The sequence below is a fragment of the Sycon ciliatum genome, chromosome 9 (assembly GCF_964019385.1).
Source record: "Sycon ciliatum chromosome 9, ocSycCili1.1, whole genome shotgun sequence".
NCBI lineage: Eukaryota > Metazoa > Porifera > Calcarea > Leucosolenida > Sycettidae > Sycon > Sycon ciliatum.
The window spans coordinates 27,746,365-27,771,186 of record NC_088651.1 but is presented as its reverse complement, the minus strand read 5'-3'; the positions used below and the strand labels follow the sequence as shown (position 1 = coordinate 27,771,186).

Below are 24,822 nucleotides of genomic sequence, written 5' to 3'. Positions count from 1 at the left end.
TACTCAGTATCATTACCCACTCTACTCAGTATTATTACCCACTCTACTAGATAGGGAAGGCCTCTTTTACGGGCAAAGCAAAGCACAATCATCACCATGTATCAGTACAGTGAGTAGTTAAACCCAACACGAATGAAAAATGTGAAATGGAATAAAAACAATATTTGTAAAAAAAAAAAAAAAAAAAAAAAAAAATCAAAATAAATAAATTTAAACACACGGCGAGGAGACAATAATTTGATAACCGCAATCAATAAAACTAGCTGAACCGACATTTGTGTACTTTATTCATGCAACGTAAAAACGGTGGGGACGATGTGCAATAAAACGATGAAAATATGAAGAAATGGTGTAGGGAAAAAATATATGGATTCAAACAAGTTTTCGTACAACACTCATCAGGAATCGTCGTTGTACTAAAGGACACTGAAACAAAAATTGAACTATTATAGAAAATCTAAGTTACAGAAATAACACTAAGAGCAACAACAGTGAAATTTACAAGTGTGAATTTTAACAATCAAAGCGAGAAATGAACAAAGGAGAAAGGAAGGAAAGACAACGTGATAACACATAACAGCAGTACATTGCACCTAGAACATTAACGGCCAAGCTTGGCCGCACTAAACACGACACGTTACTTGAACAATTTCAACCCAATTATACTATCTTTCTGTACACACAAATTAGGCTTGTACAGACGCTGATAGATAGCTTCCAACACTTTTAACTGTAGTCCATAACCATGACGACCACGGCACAATACAGTGAACGAAGAGTCGGAATACGAATTGCAACAATCAGGACTAGCTAGCAGATGATTGTACACTGAAGACTTGCTACCACGAAACCTACGCACAACACTAACACTCTCACCGGCATTCTCACCATCACTCCCATCACTGCTCTCCGACTCACTGCTCCTTCCGCCGTCCGCTCCATCCTCCGCTTCCTCTGTACTCTCTCTGTCTCGTCCATCCCGCCTGACCAGGTCCATTGAAGTCAACTCGGCCGTCACCCTGCTATCACATCCCTCCTTTCGCCCTTGTCCGCTGAGTGCGTAGCTTCTGTTGTAGTTGGCTGTTGATCGTCTTGGTCTTTCAATTGTGGGCTTGGATGGTGGATTAGTTGTGGTTGCTGTAGATTGCGTTGTTGGTGTTGGTGTGGGAGCTACTGATATGCAAGGTGGGTCTTTTTGAGTCGGCATTTGTAGTGTTAATGCAGCTGTCAGTGTTGCTCGCGGTCTCCCACTGGCAAGCTCCACCGCCGCAAGAACCGATGGTGGAGGATCGGGAGGAGGCAGTGGGACCGGGACCGCAAGCGGCACCACCTCAGCCAAAGCCGCCGGAGGCACTGACGAGGGAACCACCGACGGCCGGAGCAAAGGCGGCGACACAAGCCGACCCGATGAGCCACCACGCCCATTCTCCTCCCCCACCGCCACCAGCGACGGCGGAGCAAGCACAGTCCGTGAGCCAGGGTCCGCGGGTTGTGTAGGCAACGGCTGTGTGGTTATTGGTTGTTTTCTAGGTCGCCCTCGCTTCGGTCTTTGTTGTTGTGCGCAAGGTGGAAGTATGTGACGTGGTGTGTGTTGTTTGATGCGTGCGTTCAGGTGCTGAACAGTCCTACCAACATACCGACTAGCGCATTGTCGGCATTCAAAGTTGTAAATAAGATGACTTAGGTGATGGGCTGGTAGGACATCCTTCCGCACCGTAAACGCACGCATCGTCGTAAAGACGGGCACAAAGTGTACTGCGTAGTATGTTCGACGAACAACAGACTTGACTGCACTACAAACTTTAGTCGACTCCTGCCCTTTCCACGGCAAACATAAATAAACGGGACAACGAGCAGGACCAATCATAGGAGCCTTCGTAGTTTGTTCGACTTTCAACAACTTCTGCAACAAAAACCCAGGGTACCCGTTCTTGACAAAAACTGACCGGAGAAAATCAAGCTCTTCCTGCAGCTTACAGGACGAACAAATACGCGTTTTTACATTGCATGAATAAAGTACACAAATGTCGGTTCAGCTAGTTTTATTGATTGCGGTTATCAAATAAATAAATTAAAATTAAAATTCAATATCGAACACGAATAAAATAAAATAAACAATATGTAAAAAATAAACAATATCGAACACGGAATTAATTCCGGAACTATCTACTCAACCAATTCATAATGCAATACCCGCACACTGCGTCAGTGATGGAACTCCGCTACCCGATCAACATGCAGAGACCACTCAATCACAGGCTTAGATTTAGTTAGAGGCCGCTCTCCACAATGGCCAACTCCCTCATCGCATTAACTGGACGATGGTAGGCCGAACGTGCACCGCGAATGCACATTATGGCTGCCCTGAGCAAAGCGAAGGACAAGCGACACCGCACATAGGCCATTAGCTGGGCATACGGTCGATCGGCAGTTGCCAGCAATGCACACAACCGCTTAATGAATGCAGTACACTCCGGAGCACAACAACCCGCCGTGGTAAAGACTAGAGGGGTAAATGAACCACGGTCGACATTGTTGATACGCTCGGCATACTCACTCTTCTTGCGGCGCTCATGTTGCTTCAGAAGATCACTGACGGGCTTGCTCTTGTATGATGCTGCATCCGGGTGGAAGACCCGGACATCGAAGAACGCATTCTGAGCCCGGGTCCAGAACCCACGAGCTCGGACATCAGCCCGGGCGTCGTTCGCGGTGTTTGTTGATGCCGATAAAAACACCTCGCCTGTGATCGGAGCAAGTACAGGCTCGACTGCCACATCTGAGCATACCTCCGTCAGAAGATCCGCCACGATATCTCTTACTTCATTGTGGCGAATTGTCGGGAAACCTCCGCGGGGGCAAATCATCGCATGCGTGGCGTCGAACGGCTCCCCACACACACAGCTCGCTGGTGTGTCCAAGAGAGACCAACCATAGCGGAGAGCTAGAGCGTCGCGGAAGTCTCCCTTGGACAGATGGTGACCATGGTCTGCCAGAGGCAATACCCCGAGCCAACTCGACACACCTTTCGTGGATAAACTCTCCAGCCGACGAGCCAGGGCAGGGGACGCACTGCTCTTGATCGTGACGAAATCATTCTGCTCCCTCTGACGACGGTCATGCGCTAGCCGTGTCTTCTCGCTTAGGGCTGCCTGGCGAACATCCTCCGTGGAGCTATGGGTGTATTGATCATTCTGGTGTACAATCTCCTCCACCTGAAGGGCCGTTACAGCTCTCGACGCAGGGAGCTCTGCCGTACCCATTTGCTGAAAACACGGCAGGGCCATCCCCCCCAGTCGACAGGGCAGGCGGAGAAGGTTCAATTCTTCTGGTAGGAAGGAATCACGGCCCGCTAGAGCAGGTAGAAGCTCCTCTGTGATCACCTTGTCAAGGTCGGTAAGGCATTGTGCAGGGAAAGGTACTGTACGCAATAGGTAGGTCCACCTACCACGTAAACCATGAGATATTGCAGCATAGGCAGCATGTGGCTCCGTTTTTGCAATCTCTGTAAGCTTCTTCAGCTCTTCCTTCCACTTCGCCACCCGTTGCTGCACACTTTCCGCGACCGCCTCTTCCGATCCAATCTCGGAGCCGAGATAACGCAAGCTCCCCGTGACAATCCGGATCCCTGTCTCGGCAAACACTTGGCGTGCTTCCTGCTCCAGCTCTGGCTTGACAAGGAGCTGGGTCTTTTCGGAGTTCGTGAAGTATCCGTATCGCCGTCCAATTGCCTGCAGCTCGTCCCACCACAACCGGATCTGTCTCAGCCTACCTGCTCCGCTGGAATCATCCGCATACCAGCTCTGCCGGACTGATGTGTGCTGCTCCTGGAGACGAGTGATGATCGGTATGGTGGCAACTGCGTAAAAGGCCATGGAGAGGGGGTCGCCCTGAGTGGTTCCCTCACTCGACTTGACTTCCCCTCCACCTGCAACAAATAAACGTGCAGCCGTTTGATAGGAGTTCGTGATGACGCTGGAGAGGGCAGGACATAGCCGCTGGACATTGTGTAGCGCCGCTTCTCTGTTCAAGCTGTTAAATGCATTGCGAGCATCCACCAACAGCACTCCATCTGTCTCCTCGTCATTGTAAATCTGCTGCACCGCATGCACAGCCGCCTCTATTCCAGCTGGTTGGCCCGCACACTTCTGGATAAATCCGCAGGCTTTCTCAATATCCGGGGCTGCGACACGAAGTACCGCCTTAGCAACAATGCGCCTCAGCACCTCGCCAACCCCGATTGGGCGGACCCCAGGCTTCTTGTCCAGTGCAATTAGCCGACCAGCAAGAAATGGAATGAGGCCCTCCGATGGTATGACACGCACTCTACTCAGTATCATTACCCACTCTACTCAGTATCATTACCCACTCTACTCAGTATCATTACCCACTCTACTCAGTATCATTACCCACTCTACTCAGTATCATTACCCACTCTACTCAGTATCATTACCCACTCTACTCAGTATCATTACCCACTCTACTCAGTATCATTACCCACTCTACTCAGTATCATTACCCACTCTACTCAGTATCATTACCCACTCTACTCAGTATCATTACCCACTCTACTCAGTATCATTACCCACTCTATTCAGTATCATTACCCACTCTACTCAGTATCATTACCCACTCTACTCAGTATCATTACCCACTCTACTCAGTATCATTACCCACTCTACTCAGTATCATTACCCACTCTACTCAGTATCATTACCCACTCTACTCAGTATCATTACCCACTCTACTCAGTATCATTACCCACTCTACTCAGTATCATTACCCACTCTACTCAGTATCATTACCCACTCTACTCAGTATCATTACCCACTCTACTCAGTATCATTACCCACTCTACTCAGTATCATTACCCACTCTACTCAGTATCATTACCCACTCTACTCAGTATCATTACCCACTCTACTCAGTATCATTACCCACTCTACTCAGTATCATTACCCACTCTACTCAGTATCATTACCCACTCTACTCAGTATCATTACCCACTCTACTCAGTATCATTACCCACTCTACTCAGTATCATTACCCACTCTATTCAGTATCATTACCCACTCTACTCAGTATCATTACCCACTCTACTCAGTATCATTACCCACTCTACTCAGTATCATTACCCACTCTACTCAGTATCATTACCCACTCTACTCAGTATCATTACCCACTCTACTCAGTATCATTACCCACTCTACTCAGTATCATTACCCACTCTACTCAGTATCATTACCCACTCTACTCAGTATCATTACCCACTCTACTCAGTATCATTACCCACTCTACTCAGTATCATTACCCACTCTACTCAGTATCATTACCCACTCTACTCAGTATCATTACCCACTCTACTCAGTATCATTACCCACTCTACTCAGTATCATTACCCACTCTACTCAGTATCATTACCCACTCTACTCAGTATCATTACCCACTCTACTCAGTATCATTACCCACTCTACTCAGTATCATTACCCACTCTACTCAGTATCATTACCCACTCTACTCAGTATTATTACCCACTCTACTCAGTATCATTACCCACTCTACTCAGTATCATTACCCACTCTACTCAGTATCATTACCCACTCTACTCAGTATCATTACCCACTCTACTCAGTATCATTACCCACTCTACTCAGTATCATTACCCACTCTACTCAGTATCATTACCCACTCTACTCAGTATCATTACCCACTCTACTCAGTATCATTACCCACTCTACTCAGTATCATTACCCACTCTACTCAGTATCATTACCCACTCTACTCAGTATCATTACCCACTCTACTCAGTATCATTACCCACTCTATTCAGTATCATTACCCACTCTACTCAGTATCATTACCCACTCTACTCAGTATCATTACCCACTCTATTCAGTATCATTACCCACTCTACTCAGTATCATTACCCACTCTACTCAGTATCATTACCTTCATTGGCCTTTTATACTTTATTTTCCTTTTTAGTCGATACCATGTAATTAGGCAAATTTGCCTGTTTGTTCTTCGACTCTAAATAAACAAACAAACAACAACACGTGACCACTTGTTCAATCATGTTCGATTGGGAATAAAGGAGCAACGCTGCATCGCAGCCTTTGCGGACAAAACCAGCCGACTCAGCGTCCAAAAGACTACAACATATGGGCCAATCGCGGTCATCCGTGCTTTTATAAGAACGAAGTGGCGCTCTTAGTGACATTTTGCATACAAATCCCCATCTTGTAGGGCGCAGTCACCCAGTTTCGGTGGAAGTGCGCGAGTTCGATTGGGATTAAAGTAGGAAGGGAGCGTCTCAGCTTCCTCGGACCACGACCATTCGACTCAGCACCCCGAAGACTACAACTGGTAAAATTTTGATTTTTGCCTTAACTAAAGTAACCTGCCTTAACTAAAGTAATCCAATGTCTGTTCAGCTCGTCCTCCTTATTGCCATATTAATATTGTTGTCTCCTCGTCGAATATTTACATACACATTTGCTCCTCTTTTCCTCTTATGCACACACATCTATGCAACGAATCGTATGAAGCTGAAGTTCTACACCTTGTGAACACTCCTATTATTTTATCATGTGTAGGCATGGGCGGGTAAGGCATGGGCGGGTAATGCGGGTAATGCTAGTTATTTGCTGCGATAATGCTAAAGGCAATGGTCATAATATGAGGATATTATGCCACTTATAATGCTCACACTACTCCATAATGCCAGTTTGAAAGTTGGAAAAGTCGATTTAAGAAGGCCGTCTTGGATCAAGGCCAAAGCGTAGAAGAAGAAAAACTTAAACAGCAGTGAGCATGTTGTCTGAAACAATCCACTGAGAAGATTGATTTGCAACGTCAAGTCTCCGGACGAAGCCGGACGGGTTCAGATGCACGATTTTCGGAACTGGACCTAGCCAGCTTCATGCATGGCACCGTTGTCGACCGGCAAATAGGCTTGTAATGCCAATTTTGCATGCGAAATGGTGTTATAATGCCAGCATTATGCCACCTGAAAATAAGGGACTATATTGCCAGCCATAATGCTAGCATTAGCCGCCCATGCCTAGCGTCTGGCGAACTCTCATACACATGCCTGCTTCCACCTTGAAAACAACAAAAGAGGTATTAAAAAAAATTTAAAATCGAGTTTTGATATTCGAACTCTACATTCTATACGGAAACACACACAAGCCTTGTGCTGGTGACAGTCAGAGGGAAAGCATTCCACACCGTCATCTGGAACCAGAAAATACAGGACATGCAATGCGTAGTAGAAACAGGAGATAGGATATGATTCGACTGTACATATGACATGCAATGCGTAGTAGAAACAGGAGATAGGATATGATTCGACTGTACATATGTCATGCAATGCGAAGTAGAAACAGGAGATAGGATATGATTCGACAGTACATATGTCCGGGTACATGTGTGCTGTGAAATGCAGCCGGGAAAGATCTTGAAAAGTTGGATGACTTCACAATGTCATTAACCTCCCTACTGTGCACACTCATACACTTCGGGGACACTCTTCCGCGTAATGAACACACATCCAAATTTGGAGTACTCGTCGATATTGCAGTAAGGCCAGTCCGATGTCTCCTACACATTCTCTCCTGTTAATAAGGGGAAAATGCAGAAAAAGCAAAAATGAAACATTTTTTGTGGAGACAATCATGAAATCTGTTGCTCGCATGTGCTTGGATAGTGAAGTGTGAGTGAACGGCTGCATGTCCGCAACAATGCTCTGCAGCGAGTGGCTGGTGCGGGATCGACGTGTGGAACAGTGCGTAAGCCCCTCAGCCGGCAGAGACGTCGCCAGTGGCACTAGCGGCATAACTGAACTGTAGTAGTAGTATTTATTCCCGTAGCTATGCAGAAGACGTTACTTCAGTAACGTTTGGCGCTAGCCAGGCTCCACACAGCTTTAATTTGGTATTTGTGTCACGCCTGGCGCTATCCCGTATCTGTCCCGTACCGTACCATCAAACACAGCTGGCCACATACAGCTGGCCGCAATGATTCAAATAGGGCTTTCAAACGCAAGATCATAACGTGAAGCAACTTGGAAGAATGAGTATGAATGCGAAGTGTATGGGGGAATGCATGTAGGGTGATAGTGCGGGTTCGAATCCCAGGTTATGCCTAAAAAATAGGAGAATTGAAAAATTTATAACATCCTTATGCTTTTTTTGCCTAGGTCATCAAGGCGGTAGACGGTGTCGTATTATCCTCGACCGTACCTGTCCCGTACCTGTCCCGTACCTGTCCCGTACCTGCCCCGTACCTGTCCCGTACCTGCCCCGTACCTGCCCCGTACCTGCCCCGTACCTGCCCCGTACCTGCCCCGTACCTGTCCCGTACCTGTCTCGTACTGTACCATCAAGAGTATATGAAAACCAGAGTGTGCAGCTCGGATGGGTTGCTGTCACGGCGAAATTCCGTGATTACATCATTTTAGTGATGTAGTGCGTACAAGCAGGATTCAAGCTGGTCTCTTTCTGCACAACTGCAGCTCAGTTGTACGCACTACGCCATTTCCCGCCTCAGATCTGGGCCAAATATGATGTAATCACGGAATTTCGCCGTGACAGACACCCATAGCAGAAAAGGCCCCAAGCTGCACACTCTGGTTTTCATGTACTCTTGGTACCATCAAAGACGGCTGGCCACAATGCATATTCAAATAGGGCTTTCAAATGCAAGATTATAACGTGAAGCAACTTGGAAGAATTAGTATGTATGCGAAGTGTATCGGGGGATGCATGCAGGGCGATAGTGCGGGTTCGAATCCCAGGTTATGTCTTAAAAAAAAGGAGAAATTTATAAGAATTTATAAAACCTTCACAGATTCCTTCCTATGCTGCTGTATAAATACCATACTAGCTGTGCATCACCGTAATCAGTTGTCTGAAGATTGCTATATGGCATGAAACTTTAAGTTACGACAATCAAGACGCGTGGTTTTCCTGTGACTCGTGTGTTACTGCTCTGCTTCCGCATTGAGCACTCTATCGATCCGGAGGACTTCGCTATTTGTAAGAATTTATAACATCTCTATGCTTTTTTTGTCTAGGTCATCAAGGCAAAAAAGCATAGCGTAGGGCCCTGAGCTTCCAAGCTCTCTCGTTTTATTTACCATCGGATGCCTCAACAGTGATATACATAACGGGATAAGTGAAAAGGAAAAGAAAAGAAATCTATTTTTTTTAACCCAGACATCAAGCAGTAATCAAACACCAAATCGACTTCAAGCTTAGTACAAGAACGATCAAGATCATCGAGAAACTCAACGGATTCCAAAAAGGTCAAAATACTTCTTAAACGCCACTGGGTCTTTAAAAAGATCCTTGAGTTGGCACTGTACTGCAAAGCAGCAAGCCAACGAATTATGATGCGATAAATATCGCAAGTTGCACATTCAATATACAAGCCATTCGCAAAGGCTAGGTATCCTTTGTTGTCATCTCGACAGACGAATCTACAGGTACTGATACTTGAATTGTTTCATTCATATAGCTTATCCAGCCACGTCCCTCTGACGAACTGGCAACGAAAACATTTACGGGTACCTAAAAATGGTGAATGGTCTGTTTCTTGAATGCCCAACCTGCTTTATTAATTGCGTTAAAATAAAATTTAACTCTGCTGTGAAAAGTATCATTAGAGAGAAACAAAGGGATCGCTTTATTTTTCAGAGACCCATACTACGGCACTCCTTGATTAAAATCATCGTGTCTACATATGCATGGTGTACAGTCCTGGAGTGACATGTCCAGGACAGTCAGTGTGAAGTCCTGGAGTGACATGTCCAGGACAGTCAGTGTGAGGTGCTGGAGTGACATGTCCTGAGTACTGTAAATCAACAAACTTTGGCCGATCTCGAAATAAAACGTTTCGCTGTCATTAAACTTTGGGCCGATTGGGGTTTCAAAATCTAGAGAGATCTAGAGAGATCTGCTCCAAAACTAGTGCCGGGTGTCAGGCCACACACGTAGACTGACATAAGCTGCAGGACATCCATCCTAGCCACTTCTTTGGAAAATCCAGCTCAATAGCTGTTCACTGCGCCAGTGTGGTGAGCTGGTCAGAATGTAATGATTACTGGAATGACAAGAGACTATAACATACAGCAGTGTGAATGTAGCACATCATGAAGATGTGAGTACGACACATGCAGTGATGTGTAGAATGCAACATATGACAGCTAGGTGGTGTAAGAACAACGCAGGCACTATCACTACAATCTCTAAGCAGGCCCTTTCACCCTTTTGCCACATTTGCAATTTCATTTTCCCTCTTTGGGAATTTTGTGTGCAATTCTCTGGGTAGAAAGACAAAGAAATCCTAAACTGATACCCCCTTCCAGGTACTTAAAAAACAAACAAGTAATTGTACTTACCGACACAATATGGTAAGTTTTTCCAGTAACCATCTGTTCCACACGCCAGGCCGTTCTTTGCAAGGTGATGACGGTAACCAGTCTGACAGACAACATTCAGTGTCTTTTTGTCAATGGAAACGTACCCGGGTAGAGCGAGCTGCAATGGATCAACGCTGCAGTCTGCACAGGAATGATTCAAGAAACACACATACACACACACACACACACTCATGATGCTATTGTAAACAATCACATCTGCTAAATTAGGAGGAGGTTTACGCAAATGCCACCACATTGTATTTGCGTCATGCAGTAGACACAGACGTGAATGAACAATGCCATAATGTGAAGCATCAAGTGGTTGCACTCTATGTCTAGTGGAAACCTGGAAAATCTCTTTTGAGCTCACAAAATACCAGGCCATTGATCATCATTTCCCATGTCGGCAGCTCACAGCCATCTCCATGGGGTACCATTTATACCATTTACGGGTTTTTTTTTGACGTGTAGAAAATCCTCTTGTACGGGCAAAACCAAAATAGTTATTATAGATTATGTAGCTAGCATGCACAGTACTGCACAGTAACTATAATACATGTACACTAATAAAACAAGTGAAATTCAGTCCAAGCAACTTCTTAAATCTGTGTGTGGGTTTTTAATTTATTATATTTTTTAAAGCTAGTCACAAGCCTCAGGCCGCAGCTCAGCAGGCATGCCTCCGCAGGCATGCCTCCGCAGGCATGCCTCCGCAACGACAACCGCAACCGGATCTCGCTGGAGGTAGCGTGACTTGGACGATCGGGCACCACGCAAACACATGATGCTCGACCTCACCAGCGCAAAGCACAGCCGAGTGCGAATCCACGCCATGGTGGCAGAATACTGGTCGTTTCTCTTTTCAGAGATAAGAGCAGCCAAGCGCTTGTACAAAACTGTGGCGGCTTTCCCAGCACCACCACTAGCCAACATGACGACAGGCACGAAGGAGGCCCTCTCGACTTCCCGAGTCCTCTCCTCATATCTCCTCCTCTTCTCGCGTTCATGGCGGGCATACACAGCGGGGGTTCAGGCAGCACGATTCGAAGCAGCTTAGGGGTTGAAAACCCGTATATCAAACATTGTGCGTTCAAACCGGCCACCCCATAGTCCACTGGTAGCGATGTCGAGGCAAGCATTGTCCTCTATGGACGCAGATCGGAGGCTGAACTGCTCACCAGAGAGCGGTTGCAGTGGAGGTTCCACGGATACCGAGTGAGCCACCTGGCGAATGAGGTCGGCGGTGACGTCACGGATTTCATTATGTCTCAAAGACGGAAATCCACCGGTCAGGCAGGATATCGCGTGGGAGATTTCGAAGCGCGCGTTGCCACAAACGCAGGATGACGGTAAACGCTCCGCACCCAGCCATAGCGCAAACACAGAGCGTCTCGAAACCCAGGCTTAGAGAGACGAAAGCCATGGCAGGATTGAGGACGTGACGTCAGCCAAGCAGAGCTACCACACTCGGAAGCAAGCTCAAGCTGAGCCGCATGTACAGCATCTTCACCGCTCACAAATGCCTCCTTCAGCTGTTGCTGTGATGCTCGAGCAGCAGTGCGAACTTGCCGTTTAGCGGTCTTGGTAGCGTCTGCCACACCAGCTAGCGAGGGATCTGCCTAAACAATCCTTTTCCTGAGCTCATTAGTAACAGCTCGGGAGTAGGCATAGTGGCAAGATTGGGCGGTGGGAATCGAGAGACCCAAACCGCCATCCCGACAAGGGAACGAGAGCATACGCCGCTCCACACTGGACGGAGAGAAGTGACCAGTAAGGGCTGGGATGAGGCGCTCCCTGATGACGGATTCCAGACTACCAAACTCCTCAGATGATATCTCCAAGGTCCGGGACAAGAAAGACCACTTGCCTTGTAGACCATGGACAATTGCGGAGTAGGCAGCCTGGGGTTGAGTCCGGGCAAAATCGGATAGCCGAGACACCTGACGTGTCCAGTCGGTGACCTTTGACTCAACAAAACTGCTGACAATCTCTGGGATGCCCAAAGCGGCTCCCAAGTGACGACAGCCATCTTTCACGATCTGGACACCCGTGCCAGCAAAGAGTGCACTGAACTACCTCATCATATGCGCGCTCCTTCACCAGCAGCAAGGATTTGCTGGCGTTGACGGGGTACCATTTATACCATTTACGGGGTAAGTTCCCATTTATGGAGGAAGCAGAACTCAAGCTCCTAGTGGTCCAGTTCGACACACAGTAACTGCTGTCTTTGTGTAGTAGCTGGCCCTCGGAGACAATTTCACACACTCAAACAAAGCACTCACTTTGTGGTTTCACGAATACTCGTTAGGACAGAATTATTAGTTACACACTCGGCAAGTAAAGATAAGAAGTGAAAAGAACAAGAAAATAACAATGCAAGAAGACAAAACACGCGGCGAACGGCAGCCATGTTTTTAGGTCATCAACCAATCAGTAATTTATATAAACCGGTTGCCGACGAAATTCTAGAATATTCCAGAGCTGTGCTCTGTGATTGGTTAATTATGCCAATGTTCTAGAACAATAACACTAGCAGCAGTCATACGGGTAAATACGGGTTTAGCCATACACGACTCATACATTACTCACGAGCGACTCACGGAAAGGGTAACAACATGCAGATACAAAATACGCAAGGAGAGAAAATGTAACTAACTGCCCATCTTGGGGTTTGAACCTAGGAATCTGTATCAACACAAGCTCTACAAATAAATACTCTTTTACTGCGAAAAATATACTTTCTATCAAAATGCAACTCCTACACTACTCCCCCCTACGAAAATAAATCGTCCCCGATTTCAAGTGAATACATCAACACAACACACACCAAATTCAAAGCAACACAGCATATACCAAATTAAATACGAAGAAAATAGGACACACATTCTCACGCACGTACGCACTCGCAATCATGCCGGCACACATGCGCACACGGGCATGCACAGTCATACATGGACTGTCTCACATGGGCTTGACCCACATACACTACACCACATACAATACACCACATTCACTCACCTATTCATTGACACACATACACTCTCTCACACACACACACACACTCACACACACACACACACACACACACACACACACACACACACACACACACACACACACACACACACACACACTTAGAAATCTGTACAAAATGAACTGCCTAATGTATTATCGCAATCCAAGTCCATAGCATCCTAAATTAAACTGGAGTCACCCAGAGCGGACAGTCAGTGTACCAGTTACATATTGTAGTCACGGTGCCAGGCAGGCGGACCAGCATTTCTGCGCAAATGGTCACGTGGGCCTGGTACATTAACGGGCTGAGGCTGTACTGGTGGCACAACAGGCGCAGGAGCAGCCTGAGCAAATTCAGCGTCATCACAGTCTGGCCAAATAAACTCAGTACTTAGCGGCGGCAAAGCAGCGGGCGGTGGTGCACTCATGGATTGAGGTGGAGGCGGCAACATACTTGGAGCACGCTGACAGGGCTTCAGGCGATTGTAATGCACCCGCTTGTGTTTGCGTAGGTCGGCGGCCAACACAATCTCGACGACTGGACCAGCCAGCGATCGGACCACGTATGGGCCAGTCCACGGGTTGTGTAATTTTCGGCTTTCACCCGGCTTCACAGCGGTATCCAACAGCCACACATACTGTCCAGGTTGTAGAGACGAACCATGGACACGTCGGTCATAGTAGTCTTTCATCCGTCTATGGGCCACGGCGTCGGTCGCACGGGCACGGGCATAAGTACTCTGGAGGACTGACTGAACACGCTGCACATACTCATGTGTCGAGACATCCTGGTACTCCGGTGGCAACCCATAAATAATATCCGCCGGCAAACGGAGCTCACGCCCAAACATTAGGCGTGCAGGTGTTTCACCGGTTGACTTCTGGACCGCCGTCCTGTACGCCAGTAAACATAGAGGCACATGCAGGTCCCAGGATTCAGGGTGGCCACGGGCATACAGTCGGAGCGTGGTGATCAGCGTGCGGTTCATGCGCTCGACTAAACCATCACCAGCAGGGTGGTATGGTGTAGTCCGTGACTTCCGAACCTGCAACAGGGAGTGTTGTAATTCAACGTTCTGCACACGATAGGAACTAAGGCACTCACAAAACACAACGGGTAATAGGTTTATCCATTACTTTACCATAGTATAGTAGAAGACTGGAGAGTCCTTAGACTCGAGCGGAATGAATGAAAATGATAGCAAGCTCAGGTTATATGCGCTCCAAGCGTTTGGTGCAACCGGATGCAAAGTTAGCGTACAGCGCATGCGGACTTTAGATCTCTAGATGTACGCTACAGAGTGGCGTGCAGTTTTAGAGCAGCGAGCACAATTTTATTCTAGAGATGTACACAGAGCGCATGCGTCAAATTCAGTTTGGGGAAGGTTGCGTGTGAGCAACATGCAAATAAATTATGGGCGAAGACTTTGTAAACAACAGCCTTCGCTTGCAGCAAGAAGATAACTAATGTTTGTAAACATGAAGTATTATCATACCTTGCAAGAAAGGTGTCTCGGAGTGACCTAGACCTGGAGAAGTCAGGTACGTGATTTATGTATTTGCACAACATATTACTATCGTGAATATTTGAAGTATGCTCGAGAATTATTGAAATGTCTAACTATAACATTCCCTTCCCCTTCACAAAATAAAATGAAGCCTGAAAGTAAAGACGAAATCTATAAACATGAGCCCGAAACCCCGTCCAGTTACTTGCCGAAAGACGGGTTCTCAATTAAGCGCTCTGGTGGTCTAGAGACCCGAGTAGAACGTCGCAAAGAGACTGCTGGACTGGGTGTGTCTGGTTCAGAATCTATTGCTGTGCTTGCATCTGCAGACTCATTGTAGGTAACAGTACTAGAAGCGGGAAACGTAGCAGCTGTAACAGTAGGAGCGTTCTCAGAGCTATCCTCTGGAGTAATCAAATTATCAGGTATGGAGGGCAATGGACACTTACGAGCCGAATCAGCACTGTCGGCTGTATCACCGGCGGGATCTCGTAACCGTAAATGCTCAATATGGACATGACGGATGGTGGTACCACTCTCAACAGAGTAGGTCAGTGGTCCCAGTCTGGCTGCAATAACCGCTGGTGTCCATTTGTCATGGCGAACATCCTTGACCCAGACGCTGTCACCTGGCAGGAAAGCTCGCATAGCTGGCGCAGAGTCTTGCTTGGCCTGCATGTGCGTTGCAAAACTAGGATAGAGAAATGAGAAACGTGTGACGGGGACGAACTTCATAATTATGCTAGCTGGTGACGCGTGAGAGACAGAATGTGGTGTGTTTCTATACGAAAACAGGAATTGCGAAACAGCATCTTGAGGAGAATCATCTGATTTTGCAAGATGTTTCTTAAGTTCTTGTACTAGACGCTCCACCTGTCCATTGCTAGCAGGATGGTACGGAGGGGTTCTTTTATGCCGAATACCATTTTTCTGACAAAAGGTGGCAAATTCCATGGACGTAAACTGCGGACCATTGTCCGATACTAACATCAGCGGGATTCCGCAATAGCTAATGAACCGTTTCAAGCATGATAATGTCCGCTCAGTAGTAGTAGATTTGCCCATAACAAATACATCTGCCCACTTGGAGTACGCATCAATTATTAACAAGTAGTGCTGACCTTTGTATTCAGCGAAATCAAGATGAACCCTCTCAAATGGCCGGTTCGGGTAGACCCAGTGGTGAATGGGTGCCTTCGTTGGTGCTCGAGCCTGCTGTTGGCATAGACGACAATTCGCAGCAAGTTCAACTATGTCTTGGTCTAAGTGAGGCCACCAGAAGAAGGATCTAGCCACAGCTTTCATGCGAGATACGCCAAGATGATCAACATGCAACTCATGCAACAGACTGGAACGAAATACCAAGGGAATCACAACCCGCAAACCCCAGGTGATACATCCCTGCTCAACAGATAGCTGGTCTCGAATACGATAGTACGAGGAAAGACTGTCTGGGACACTGCTAGGCCAGCCATGTGTGATGTGGTGCATGACCTTACGTAGAGTGGGGTCAGCTGAAGTTGCCTTGCTAACATCGGTAGCGGATAATGGCAGATCATGACAAGGATCAACATTGACAGACTTAATGTAATCCGTGAGCTGTTGTTCCTGAAGCACAGAAAGCTGAACGGGCAAACGCGATAGACAGTCAGCAACAACATTATCAGTACCATTGATATGCTGAATGGAATATTGATACTCGGACAAAATAACAGCCCAACGTTGTAGACGTGCTGTAGTGACAGACGGAAGTTGATCGTGTTCACCAAAGATCTTCAATAACGGTTTGTGATCGGTGCGAAGGGTGAAGTGTCGTCCACACAGATACTGTTTAAGACGCTTCACGGCAAATACAATGGCAAGAGCTTCTCTCTCAATTTGCGCATAATTTCTTTCAGCAGCAGCCAAAGAACGAGATACATAAGTAACAGGACGCAAATAACCTACTTTGTCTGGTTGTAGTAGGCAGGCACCGATTCCCGTGGGAGACGCGTCGCACTCCAAGATGAGTGGTTTCTTGGGATCATAGTGAGCCAGTACGTTTGACGATGCTAAGATCTCCTTGCACTGGATGAACGCATGTTGACACTCGGGAGTCCAGTTCCATTCTGTACCCTTCTGAAGAAGACGGTTCAAGGGATACAACAACTGCGAAGCATTAGGGATAAATCGACCATAAAAGTTGACCAGCCCCAAGAAGGAGTGTAGTTCTGACGAGTTAGTGGGCTGTGGTGCTTTGGCTATAGCAGATACTTTGCTAGGATCAGCATGCAGCCCCTTGCTTGATACAATGAAGCCTAGATACTTGACACTCTCCTGGTTCAGCTCACACTTTGCTTTCTTCAGCTGTAATCCTGCCTTCTCAAATCTGTCTAGAACTTGACGCAACCGGGTATCATGCTCTGCTTGGTTGGTTCCCGTGATTAAGATGTCATCAAAGTACACGATGACCCCATCGATGCCAGCTAAGATCTGCTCTATAGTCTTTTGCCAGATTGATGGTGCTGAGGAAACGCCAAAGGGCAATCTCGTGAAAGCAAATAACCCTCGATGGGTTGCAATGACGCACAGTTTCTGACTGTCTTCGGACAATGGCAACTGAGTGTATGCTTGGCTGAGATCAACTTTTGAGAAAACAGAGGCCCCTGCAATGCTGGACAATAAATCACTGGGATTTGGAATAGGGTGTATGTTGCTTTCAATATGCTGGTTGATGGTGACTTTAAAGTCTGCACAGAGTCGTATAGAACCATCGGCTTTCTTCACAACAACAATAGGAGAAGCCCACTCTGAAGATTCTACCGGAACTAGAACACCCTCCTTAATCAAGCGATCTAATTCAACATCAACTTGCGGTTTCATGGCGTATGGCAACGGTCGAGCTGAGTAACACTTGGGAATTGCCCCGCTGGCAATGTGGATCACCGCCTCCGAGTCATGGATCTTGCCCAGACCACCTTCAAAAACGCTTGGGAACTCGTCTAATACAGACTCAGAATCAGACGTACGTGGAGCAGAAGAGACAGAACAGATGGTATGCCAATCCAAACGTATGTTAGACAACCAATTGCGGCCGAACAACGGGGTGGTGCCCTCTTTGACCACAAGAATCTTCTCCTGGACATGTTGCGACTGGTACTGTACATCGACACAGGCCTCCCCCACAACAGTTAAAGGTGCCCCCGAGAAAGTACAGAGTGCAGTCTTGGTGGCATTCAGTTTGACATCTCCCCACAACTGTTTCCAAAGAGCTTCAGGAATGATCGATAACTGTGCCCCTGTGTCAAGTTCCATGTTGAGGGGTTTCCCGTTTACATGTACATCAACTCGGAATTTGCCAGTGTGACTGTGCTGGGACCCAATATTGGCAATCATGAAATCTGAGCTTAGAGCTTCATCACATTGGTCAGGCAGTGAGACATGGTGAGTACCAGCATCCCTAGGTTGGGCATGCGATGATCTACTTGCATTACTACTACTAGTACCACCTTGAGATCTACAACAAACAGCATAGTGTCCAACCTTACTACACGTGTTGCATCGGCGGCGGCGTGCTGGGCAATCGTCAGCTGACGACGCGTGACCCACCCTGTTGCATCGCGTACATGGGGATGTTGACGATGTCGTAGAGCGTACGGCGTCGACGCTGCTCGGGCTGGCACTGACGCTTGACGCTGCCGTAGCCATAGATCTTACTTGAATGCCTGACGATTCTCGCACGCGAAACTTTTCCAGCAGCACCTGTAGGGTAAGGTTACTCTTGGACAGAAGAGAGCGTTGCAGATCGACGTCAATACAAGTGGCAATCATCTGATCACGAATATGCTCGTCATCTGCAGCAAATGCACAAAGTTTGGCCTGCGTACGGAGTCTGGTGCAGAATTGTGTGGCATTCTCTCCTACATTGGGTGACATCTGTCTGAAAACGTGCCGCTCAAAAGTTGGATTGACTGTATATGCGAAATGCTCATCAAGCATTCTTACCGCTTGTTTGAAAGCATTGTCATCCCCTGGTCTATCTGCCTGCGCAACCGGGTCTTCGAGATCTTCAAAGATCTCCTGAATCTGTAGGCCAGCCTTGTGCAACAGCATGCTGCGCTGGCGATCTGGGTCGGTGATGTCCTTGGCTTCGATGAAGTACTGGAAAGCCCGCCGCCATTTCTTCCAACGCTGTTGGACCTCACTTGCGTGCCCACTGATAAGGAACTGGTCGATGGAGTCCTTGGACATGGTTCGGAAATTTCGTCGCCAATGTTGTAATTCAACGTTCTGCACACGATAGGAACTAAGGCACTCACAAAACACAACGGGTAATAGGTTTATCCATTACTTTACCATAGTATAGTAGAAGACTGGAGAGTCCTTAGACTCGAGCGGAATGAATGAAAATGATAGCAAGCTCAGGTTATATGCGCTCCAAGCGTTTGGTGCAACCGGATGCAAAGTTAGCGTACAGCGCATGCGGACTTTAGATCTCTAGATGTACGCTACAGAGTGGCGTGCAGTTTTAGAGCAGCGAGCACAATTTTATTCTAGAGATGTACACAGAGCGCATGCGTCAAATTCAGTTTGGGGAAGGTTGCGTGTGAGCAACATGCAAATAAATTATGGGCGAAGACTTTGTAAACAACAGCCTTCGCTTGCAGCAAGAAGATAACTAATGTTTGTAAACATGAAGTATTATCATACCTTGCAAGAAAGGTGTCTCGGAGTGACCTAGACCTGGAGAAGTCAGGTACGTGATTTATGTATTTGCACAACATATTACTATCGTGAATATTTGAAGTATGCTCGAGAATTATTGAAATGTCTAACTATAACAGGGAGCAAAGCTGCGCAAACAAAGCAGACTCAAACTGAGCGCCCTGATCGGAATGAATCCGGTCAGGAGCACCAAACCGAGAAACCCAACCATTAACAAATGCATGTGCAACAGTTCTAGCTGTGATGTCAGGTAGAGGATAGGCCTCAGGCCACCGAGTGAAATAGTCCACACAGACGAGTAGGTAACGGTTGCGGGACTGAGTTACAGGAAAGGGACCAACAAGATCCATGGCAACAAGGTCACCCGGATACCCACCCAACATCGGTACGAGCGGGGCGACAGGCTGGCGACTAGACTTGCCTGCAGCACACACCTGGCAACACTGTACAAACAAACGAACAGAGCTCGACATGCCAGGCCAGAAGAAATGACGCCGACACTTAGCTAGGGTCTTGTCATAGCCAAAGTGGCCACCAGCCGGTACACTGTGTACCATCTCGAGACACTCGGTCTGCAGGGAGAAGGGTACAACAAATTGCAGAACACCATCAACAGAGCGATACAGAACACCTTCTAAGATAACTAAAGAGGACAGTTCAGACGCATAGCGACGGACAGCACGGCTTGTACCCTGGAGGTCACCTGGAGGATGGAAAACACGCTGTACATCATCAAACCAGGACAACACAACAACAAGATCAGGGTCAGACATTTGACACAAACGTAACGCAGCAGGCGATTCCCGCGGCAGCCACGAGGAAGAAGAAGAAGAAGTGCTAGCTGGACCGGCAACCTGCGGAGGAAGAGGCAGCACATCGGGAGCCGGAGTCACACAAGATACGGAAGGGGTGACGAAACGCGAAAGAGTGTCAGCGTTCTGGTGTAAACGACCAGGACGGTGCAGAATAACGTAGCGGAAGTCCGCCAAGGTCTCAAGCCAACGAGCCTTGCGTCCAGTCGGTTCTGGAATGCTGTGAAGCCACTTCAACGCCTGATGGTCCGTGCGGACAAAGAACTGAGCACCCAACAAATAGTGGCGGAAGTGTGAGGCAAAGGTAACAACAGCAAGGAGTTCTCTCTCGGTGACACTATAATTCCGCTGGGCCTTGTTGAAACTCTTACTTGCGTACGCAATTACACGTTCTTGCCCTTCCTGTTGTTGGCTAAGGACCGCACCCATACCGCTAGCACTAGCATCCGTGTCCAAGACAAAACTCGCCGCCCCTGGACGGAAATCAGGAAACGCAAGGATTGGCGCAGAGCACATCGTCTCCCGCAGAACTCGAAAGGCAGTGTCACAATCGGCAGACCAGACATACGGCACACCCTTCTTCGTTAAGGCCGTGAGCGGAGCAACAATGTTGGCATAGCTGGGAACAAACTTCCTGTAATAGCCCGTGAATCCAAGGAACTCCCGGACCTCGGACACAGACTTGGGCGGAGACCACTTTTTCAAGGCAGCTATCTTAGATTCGGAGGTGTGAATTCCACGTGCACTCACATCTACGCCCAGAAACTTAGTTCTACGGGACAGAAAGACACATTTACTTAAGCGTAACTTCAAGTTGTTAGCGCGCAACCGAGAGAATACAGTGTTCAGGCGAGACAAAGAAGAGGACACAGAAGACGACGCGACAGCCATATCGTCAAAGAAGACCCGTGTGACGGGACCATCGGAAGCATGTGTCAAATCACCAAACAATCTATCCATGACCCGTTGGAAGGTGGCGGGACCATTACAACACCCCATCGGGAGTACATTGAATTCATACAAACCCAAAGGAGTCGTGAAGGCCGTCTTGGGCTTATCCGTTGGGTCCATGGCAAGTTGCCAGTAGCCAGTCGCTAGATCCAAAGTGCTGAACAGGGAACACCCAGCAAGAGAATCAAGAGTTTCGGCAATATTAGGGAGTGGATAAGCATCGGGAACGGTGACACTATTGAGTTTCCTGTAATCAATGCATAGACGAAACGAGTCATCCGGCTTCTTTACAAGAACAATAGGGGCAGCCCATGGACTAGATGATTCCGAAATAATGCCCCGCTCCAGTAAGTCATCTAGCAAGCTCTGCAAGGCAGGGCGAGTGTGAAATGGGAGTCGCCGAACGGACTGCTTAATAGGGCGGGCATCCCCTGTCTCAATAATGTGTGGATAAATATCACAATAACCCGCGTCAGTCGGCTGCAAAGAGAACACATCATGGTACTCGTGAAGGAGGGAACGGAGCTGATCATACACATCGGCAGACAAATGCGAACAATGGGAAACAAGGTAATCGTCAATGGCCTTCAAACGGCTGGGGACATCGGTGGTGGTAGCCGAGCAAACAGTTTCAGCATCAAGTTCAACCTCGCTAAAGGACGCTACCGAGCCCACACTTGTACCGGGATAGAGGACAACAGCGGTGTCACTACTATTAATAAAGGACATGACGACATGATCAGATCTTACCAGAGAGGAGCCAACCTGGACTGCAGGGTGTTTCTGGCAGAAAGAGTCGAGCGGAGTCACTAGCAGACTATCCTGGGATACAGACTCAGACAACGAGCAAGAGGCAAACACAACATGGTTAGTAGGCAATTCCAGACGGTCGATAAGGCATACACGAGTAGTTCGGACACTAGTGTCAGACGCACACTGAGTAGAACTATCAGAAGCACACGGAGTAGGACTATCAGAAGCACACGGAGTAGGACTATCAGAAGCAGACACACATGGAGTAGAACTAGCAGACACACACGGAGTAGAACTGGCACTAGCAGAAGCACACGGAGTAGAACTAGTAGACACACACGGAGTAGGACTAGCACTAGCAGAAGCACACGGAGTAGAACTAGTAGACACACACGGAGTAAGACTATCTGACGCAGACGCACACGGAGCATCATCAGAAATACACAAATCAGAACTAGCAGCACTCTGCTGATCAACAACACACGCAGGCTGATTGACAGATAGACCAACAGTGGTAGTACCAACATGCATCACACGGCGGGACAGATCAAGCGTGCACCCAGAAGCAGTGAGAACATCAGACCCAAGGATGAGGTCATGTGTAACACCATCGACAACAATAAATGCATGATTTGTACAAAACGACCCAATACGAAATTTCAACGAAACAACACCACAAGTACTTAGGGACTGACCCGTTACACCAGTGAGGAGAGGACGAACACTATCCTGCTGGAGTGTTGAGATGTCAACGTCGAAGCTGCGTAGCAAACGTAGGCTGATGAGGGAGACACCTGCACCAGTATCCACGAGTGCTGTGACAAAACGACCAAACAACTCGACAACAACACCAAGAGACGGAAACACAGAACATAAGGACACAGAAGGACACAGAATGCTCGGCTTACTAAAACTAGCTGGAGGGACTGACTCTTGCCGAGCAGGGCCAGCCTCAGCTAGTTTCCCTGCGATCGTCGTTGTGGGCCATTTCGTCTCCGTGCACCCTCTGGGTAGTTTGGGCAGGCGCGCACCAGATGCCCCGTCTGGCCACAGTTGAAACAACGGCGCACCTGCTGCGCACCCTGAGAACTGTCGCTCCAACCACGGCCGCCGCTCGCGTGTGCTGATGGAGGAAGACTACCTGGAGATTGAGAGCTCAAAGAAAGCGAAATGGAATCTAGCCTTTGCAAAATCTTGTCCAACACAAACATCTGATCATAATTACCACCTGAGGCTGACGTCATACCGGTAGTGGAAGCTGATGGAGCAGGCGGGAGTGCAGGGCTTGACCCGCGGACGGCGAATATGGCCGCAGGTGTCGGCGACGCACCCGCGATCGCGGCACCGTTCGACCGACGCTGCTCTGCGTCGAATATGGCCGCCATTTCCAGAGCCCTTTGCACAGCTTGTGCCAAATTATTCGGGCTGGCACTTCGAACATGAAGGCGAAGCTCTGGAGAAGGGAGGCCATCGATAAACTGATTCACCAGTAAACGTTGGAAGAGGTCCGTGTTTTCCTGGCCTGGGTAGGCCCTTGACGCTAATTTCTGCAACGCAGACGCAAACTCCACCGGACTCTCAATTGTTTTCATTGTTCTTGCCCGAAACTCGGCCTCGAACGACGGGCGATGCTGCGGAGGGTTGAAGTACGCAGTGAGACGATCGCACAGCTCATCGTAGGCATCATTCGGGTGCTGAGCCCGGAATGTCTGGTAGACATGAAACGCCCCCTCGCGGAGACGACAGGGCAGGAAATCCAGGCGTTGATCATCCGCATATCCGTTTGCCTGACAGGCGACGTTGAATTGGCCCATAAATGTCAGCCAGTCTTCGCTGCTTGTTCCAGTAAACTCAGGTGGTAAGATGACTGGGCGTCCTAAAGCCGCCGGGCGGGCCGGAGCTGCTGCTGCTGCTGCTCCTGCTTGAGGCTGCGCCATCTGAACAGGTAAATGCACGGGTTGAACTGAACACTACGAATATACACACTATTATAGTTTACCGCTGCCACCAATGTAGTAGCTGGCCCTCGGAGACAATTTCACACACTCAAACAAAGCACTCACTTTGTGGTTTCACGAATACTCGTTAGGACAGAATTATTAGTTACACACTCGGCAAGTAAAGATAAGAAGTGAAAAGAGCACAAGAAAATAACAATGCAAGAAGACAAAACACGCGGCGAACGGCAGCCATGTTTTTAGGTCATCAACCAATCAGTAATTTATATAAACCGGTTGCCGACGAAATTCTAGAATATTCCAGAGCTGTGCTCTGTGATTGGTTAATTATGCCAATGTTCTAGAACAATAACACTAGCAGCAGTCATACGGGTAAATACGGGTTTAGCCATACACGACTCATACATTACTCACGAGCGACTCACGGAAAGGGTAACAACATGCAGATACAAAATACGCAAGGAGAGAAAATGTAACTAACTGCCCATCTTGGGGTTTGAACCTAGGAATCTGTATCAACACAAGCTCTACAAATAAATACTCTTTTACTGCGAAAAATATACTTTCTATCAAAATGCAACTCCTACATTTGCACCCACACTTGCGCTCTGTAGCCATAAGTGCACGCCATTTCCTGAACAGAGCTTCCCCCATCCTTGACGCTCGTGGAAGGGTGCCAGTCCACAAAGCTTAAAGGC

General features: G+C 47.8%; 2 protein-coding genes across 2 annotated transcripts in view; both read right to left on the bottom strand.

Annotated features, from left to right (window-relative positions):
- Positions 1-7,132: 7,132 nt before the first annotated feature.
- The window catches only part of LOC135824966 (uncharacterized), a 76,110-nt gene continuing 58,420 nt past the window's right edge, over positions 7,133-24,822 (bottom strand). Inside the window, exons 10-11 of the mRNA XM_065337704.1 lie at positions 10,403-10,564; positions 7,133-7,616 (exon numbers count right to left, since the gene is read on the bottom strand). Of these exons, the coding sequence (XP_065193776.1) occupies positions 7,603-7,616; positions 10,403-10,564 (176 nt within the window). The 3' untranslated portion in view covers positions 7,133-7,602. The remainder of the gene's footprint in view (positions 7,617-10,402; positions 10,565-24,822) is intronic.
- LOC135825044 (uncharacterized protein K02A2.6-like) lies at positions 14,522-19,176 on the bottom strand. Its single transcript, XM_065337778.1, has 5 exons — positions 18,931-19,176; positions 16,894-18,084; positions 16,446-16,569; positions 16,068-16,158; positions 14,522-15,637 (listed from the first exon to the last, which is right to left on the bottom strand). Exons 1-4 carry the CDS (start codon positions 19,174-19,176, stop codon positions 16,100-16,102), a joined length of 1,620 nt encoding a protein of 539 aa, XP_065193850.1. The 3' UTR covers positions 14,522-15,637; positions 16,068-16,099.